This window comes from Triticum dicoccoides, chromosome 1B, assembly GCF_002162155.2.
Source record: "Triticum dicoccoides isolate Atlit2015 ecotype Zavitan chromosome 1B, WEW_v2.0, whole genome shotgun sequence".
NCBI classification, from domain to species: Eukaryota; Viridiplantae; Streptophyta; class Magnoliopsida; order Poales; family Poaceae; genus Triticum; species Triticum dicoccoides.
Window position 1 is genome coordinate 519650587 of NC_041381.1, and position 6133 is coordinate 519656719.

At 43.2% G+C, this 6133-nt stretch overlaps 1 protein-coding gene across 1 annotated transcript in view; it reads right to left on the reverse strand.

Annotated features, from left to right (window-relative positions):
* The window catches only part of LOC119307705 (universal stress protein PHOS32-like), a 1787-nt gene extending 776 nt beyond the window's left edge, over positions 1-1011 (reverse strand). The window contains exons 1-3 of the mRNA XM_037583783.1: positions 829-1011; positions 657-752; positions 428-551 (exon numbers count right to left, since the gene is read on the reverse strand). Of these exons, the coding sequence (XP_037439680.1) occupies positions 428-551; positions 657-752; positions 829-973 (365 nt within the window). The 5' untranslated portion in view covers positions 974-1011. The remainder of the gene's footprint in view (positions 1-427; positions 552-656; positions 753-828) is intronic.
* Positions 1012-6133: the final 5122 nt, after the last annotated feature.

The following is a 6133-nucleotide window of genomic DNA, read 5'->3' on the forward strand; positions in this document are numbered from 1 at the left end:
CAAGGACAGGTTTCTGAAGACATGTAACGCCAGCCAACACAAATTCGGTCATAACTAATCCATTCCTCCCCCAAAAAAGAACCTGGAAACAAAACCAACAACCAGAAAATAGAAACAAGACCGGGTTCCTGAAGTAGTAATCAGACACAAAATAATGATACTATTGTCTAAGTCACTTGCCACAAGTAGTAATCAGACCAATTTATTTGAACTATTGCTTCACGGACTTTTGACTTCGCATGCATCTTGAATCAAGCAATGTCTGATAGTAGTACTATATTAACCCCGGTGACGTGAGGATTGCCTATCTGAACAAGAATATTGTACTACTTTATGCAAGCAGCAACTGCCGATTTCGTGCTCTAGGAAACTATGACCAAGAATCGCACATGTCTGGAGCAACATTTTGACAAGAGTAGTATCGTACCTCTGGATGGTGCCGAGGCCGCGGCTGCCTATGACGATGGTGTCGATCTTCTGCTCCTCTACCGCGTCGCAGAGCTTCTCCCTGGCGTCGCCCCAGTACACCTTGGCCACCACCTTCAGTTGACAATCAGGCCGGAGAGCCAGTCAGTCCATCTTCCTCCATGCTCGATCGATCACATCAGAGGATCGGAACACCTCCCGCGCATATACAAAAAAGCAACATACCATGAGCTGGCGCGCGGTGGTGTCGAGCACCTCGGCATCGCAGGTCACACCATAGTTCTTCATCACCTCCGGCTCCCGGTACTTGGACAGAGGGATGAGCGCTGCGGGGGAGCCGATCGAGCACGCGTTAGCTTGAGATCAAAGCGAACAAAGGGGTGGGTGTGTCGCAGCGCTTACGGGATCTGGACTTGGCCCAGACAACGTGCTTGGCCTCCTCCCCGCCGTGGCGCTGGACGTGGAGGACGACGACGGTGTCGCCCCGGCGGAGCAGGTTTTGGACGACCCACTCCAGCGCTCGCTTGCTGCTCGCCGAGTAGTCCATGGCCCCCACCGAGAGATGGTGGATGCGGATCCGGCGCCGCTGCCGTCGTCCCCGTCCATTCATCCATCCATCTGGGGAGGGAGGGAGGTCGCCGGTGGTGATGGGGTTGGTGGAGAGGGTCGCCGGTGGGGGTGGGGTTAGGGGTCAGCGACGGCGACGGCGACGGTAGCGGGATTGGAGGAGGGAAGCTTAAGTGGATCTCCAGCCAGTGAAGGGAGGGGAGGTGGCACCGGCAGCGGAGTGGAGGCGGTCGTCGGCGGCTGGTTCACCGGAGGGGGATCCAAATCGAATCGTGGGGAGACGAGGAGGAGGAGGAGAAGGTTGGTTGGTCGGCCGAAGGGTATGAAGTAGAGGATGTCGCTGGGCAGTCGAGGAGTGGGGGAGGAGGTCACCGGCGGGGCTGGGGCTCGGTTTGGGGGAGTGGCGATCGGCGGCGTGGCCGGGTTTGGGGTTGCGAGAGAGGAAAGGATGGATCTGCGAGCAAGGGAGTGGGTGAGTGGGGGTGGCGGCAGGTGAGGATCTGGGGATCGAGGGAAGGGTGGGTGGGTGGATTAGGGTTTTTGATTCTCGGGAGTAGATCCACCGTTGGATGGATGCGTGATGGATGGCTCAGATTGCGTCCAATTTGGTGATCCGCGTGAAAGCAGTTCCTCGCGTCTCATTGGCCGGCTATTTCGCACTTGAATCTTAAAATTTTGGACCCCAAACTTTGAATTTTTGTAAATATAACAATGTCATAGTTTGTCAAAATGATCTTGTTTTTTTCATAAGTGTGCATCTTATAATGGCAAACGATGCCATAGCTCAACGGCTTCCATTTTGCACAAAAAGATGATTTTCCATTTTTCGAGTGCATAAAATGGTTTTTTCTATGAAGAAGCGACCAAATATTTGTTCCAAAATAGCACAACTCTATTTTTCAAAAATATTAGACCATATTTTATGTAAAATTGACCAAATAGTTACATGTCAAAAGCTTTTGATCCACCTCTTATAAAAAAACAAATTTCACCCATTCAGTGGGAAGCGGGGAAATTTTGAACGAGAATTTGTTCAAATTATCTCATATTGTGCACAAGGTTGCATATTGGAATGGCAAACAATGTTTCCTAAGAAAGTTTTCATTTTCTTTGGACGAAAAAATTATTTTCCATTTTCTGAGTGCCCAAAATGAGTTTTTTTGTGAAGGACCTACCAAATAATTGTTGCAAAATTGTACCAAATCATTTTTCTAAAATACTAGGCCATATTTAATGCACAATTTACCAAATAGTTGGGTGTAAAAAGTTTTTATCCACCTCTGGTGAAAAAGACAAATTTCCGCCGATTCAGTTGGAAGCGGGTCAAATTTGAACTGCAGCTGCCTCATAGTTTGCTCTTTATTTTTTCCAAAAATCATTTCTAGGTAAATAAGTATCTATTTAATCATAGAAACACCAAAAAAAATCCAAGATTCAACTACTAGCTAGGAACGGTCAAGCCCGCCGTTTTGATCGCATTTTGAAACGGGCATAAAAAATTCAAAAAAAATCAAAAAATTGGAAAACCTTCGCATTGTGTCATTATATGTGACCAAGTTTCCAGGAAAAATAATAAACTTGTAATACGGTAATTATTTTAAAAAATGTTCTCAGAAATGAGCTATCATGCGTGAAGATTCATGGCTTTCAAGCCAAATGATCAATCTTATGGCCACATTCATGGCATAGTTTGTTAAAATGATCTCATATTTTGCACAAGGGTGCATATTGGAATTCCAAACAATGTTGCCTAAGGAAGTTTTCATTTTCTTTGCACGAAATTTCATTTTTCATTTTCCGAGTGCCCAAAAGGAGGTTTTTTTGTGAAGGAACTACCAAATAATTGTTGCAGAAATGGACCAAATAAATTTTATAGAAATACTAGGCCATATATAATGCACAATTGACAAAATGGTTGGGTGAAAAAAGTTTTGATCCACCTCTGGTGAAAAAGACAAATTTCCGCCGATTCAGCTGGAAGCGGGTCAAATTTGAACTGCAGCTGCCTCATAGTTTGCTATTTATTTTTTTTCAAAAATCATTTCTAGGTACATAAGTATCTATTTAATCAGAGAAACACCAAAAAAATTCCAAGATTCAACCACTAGCTAGGAACGGTCATTCCCGCCGTTTTGATCGCATTTTGAAACGGGCATAAAATATTCAAAAAAATCAGAAAATTGGGAAACCTTCGCATTGTGTCATTATATGTGGCCAAGTTCCCAGGAAAAATAACAAACTTGTAATACGGCAATTATTTTAAAAAAGTGTTCTCAGAAATGAGCTATCATTTGTGAAGATTCATGGCTTTCAAGCCAAATGATCAATCTTATGGCCATATTCGTGGCATAGTTTGTTCAAATGATCTCATATTGTTCACAAGGGTGCATATTGGAATGGCAAACAATGTTGCCTAAGGAAGTTTTCATTTTCTTTGGACGAAAAAACCATTTTTCATTTTCCGAGTGCCCTAAATGAGGTTTTTTTGTGAAGGACCTCCCAAATAATTGTTGCAAAATTGGACCAAATCAATTTTCTAAAATACTAGGACATATTTAATGCTCAATTGACAAAATGGTAGAGTGCAAAAAGTTTTGATCCACCTCTTGTGAAAAAGACAAATTTCCGCCAATTCAGTTGGAAGCGGGTCAAATTTGAACTGCAGCTGCCTCATAGTTTGCTCTTTATTTTTTCCAAAAATCATTTCTAGGTAAATAAGTATCTATTTAATCATAGAAACACCAAAAAAACCCAAGATTCAACCACTAGCTAGGAACAGTCAAGCCCGCCGTTTTGACCGCATTTTGAAACGGGCATAAAAAATTCAAAAAAAAATCAAAAAATTGGAAAACCTTCGCATTGTGTCATTATATGTGACCAAGTTTCCAGGAAAAATAATAAACTTGTAATACGGTAATTATTTTAAAAAAGTGTTCTCAGAAATGAGCTATCTTGCGTGAAGATTCATGGCTTTCAAGCCAAATGATCAATCTTATGGCCACATTCATGGCATAGTTTGTTAAAATGATCTCATATTGTGCACAAGGGTACATCTTGGAATTCCAAACAATGTTGCCTAAGGAAGTTTTCATTTTCTTTGCACGGAAATTTCATTTTTCATTTTTCTGAGTGCCCAAAAGGAGGTTTTTTTGTGAAGGAACTACCAAATAATTGTTGCAGAAATGGACCAAATCAATTTTATAAAATACAAGGCCATATATAATGCACAATTGACAATATGGTTGGGTGAAAAAAGTTTTGATCCACCTCTGGTGAAAAAGACAAATTGCCGTCGATTTAGTTGGAAACGGGTCAAATTTGAACTGCAGCTGCCTCATAGTTTGCTCTTTATTTTTTCCAAAAATCATTTCTACGTAAATAAGTATCTATTTAATCAAAAATACATGGTTTGATTGCAAGACATTGAGGTTTGGACGGTGGCCGAGGGCCCCAACTCTTGAGCGTGTAAGCTCGCATGCCCACCGCGTGGTCACCGCGTGACCGTGGCATTGCCATGTGTTCTGGGCGTCCTAGGCATGTCTAGTGGGTTGGGCACTCCCCAGGTAGGTGCTAGGAAGAAAATCACAACATAAGATTCTCACGAGGAGACCGATCGATGCTCAAACACGAATTAGCGGCCAAGTGTTTGATTTGCGGTACAGGAAATGCACATGGCTAATGGGCATGAGTTTTGGCTGATGATGATCAGTTACTAAGAAGACCGTCTTCACAAATTTTCACCTCAAAAGGAGGAGCCTAGGTGGTACTTGCTTTACAAACTACCACACTGGACATAAATACGAATGTTGAAGCTGGGCTCAAAATAATGAATGGATTGAGCTGGCATTTGGTGGAGGATGGTTATTTGGGCATAGGAAAGCACTGTAGAAAATGGATACCATTTGGACATGCCAAAGTGGTACTTCCTTCACAAAGTGCTGCTCTGATCAGAATAGGAAAATGAATATTTTTGAATTATTTTTGAACTAAGCAAGGAAGGTTTTTACATATTTGACGAAGATATGACCCAAAGAATTTATGAGATTTTTTTGGGAATTTTGGGAATAACAGAAATATAGGTTGCTTCACAACCTAGGGCAAAAACCGCCACATGGACATGACACATAGGCAAAATTGATGAGATGGCGCCTAGTCATCACAACCCACCACAATCTACAAGGCTATGACCATCTATATTGGTCATTAACAACTAGAAATAAGGCAGCAGACTAGCACTGTTTGCTTTGTGACGTTTTCGTGTAAGGAAATTACGACCTTTCTGACCAAAATGGTCGCAATGGTTTAGGGTTTGGAGGCCCTCGAACAGCTTTTGACCAATTGGTCTGAAATGGTCATAGATCTATGACCAATTCTTCCAGGGTCACTGACAAAAGGTCACTAGTTGACATATTTCTTGTAGTGCAACCGGACATTAACAAATTCCCATCTGCCCATAACCACGGGCACGGCTCTCGAAAGTTTATACCCTGCAGGGGTGTCCAAACTTAGCCCATGATAAGCTCTCGCGATCAACGAAGGATATACCTTCTCCCAGGAAGACCCGATCAGACTCGGAATCCCGGTTTACAAGACATTTCGACAATGGTAAAACAAGTCCAGCAAAGCCGCCCGATGCGCCGACAATCCCGATAGGAGCTGCACATATCTCGTTCTCAGGGCAACACCGGATGAGCAATCCGTACAACTAAAACCAGACCTCAAGTTTCCCTGATGGGGCGCTGCAAAGGGCTCTGGTTTGGACCAGCACTTAGAGAAGCACTCGCCCGGGGGGGCTAAATAAAGATGACCCTCGGGCTCCAGAAACCCAAGGGAAAAAGGGCTAGGTGAGGCAAATGGTAAAACCAAGGTTGGGCCTTACTGGAGGAGTTTTATTCAAAGCGAACTATCAAGGGGGTCCCATAAATCACCCAACCGCGTAAGGAACGCAAAATCAAGGAACATAACACCGATATGACAGAAACTAGGGCGGCAAGAGTGGAACAAAGCACCAGGCATAAGGCCGAGTCTTCCACCCTTTACCAAATATATATATATGCATTAATTAAATAAGAGATATTGTGATATCCCAACATAATCCTGTCCACCATGGGGCAATCTTCAACTTCACCTGCAACTAACA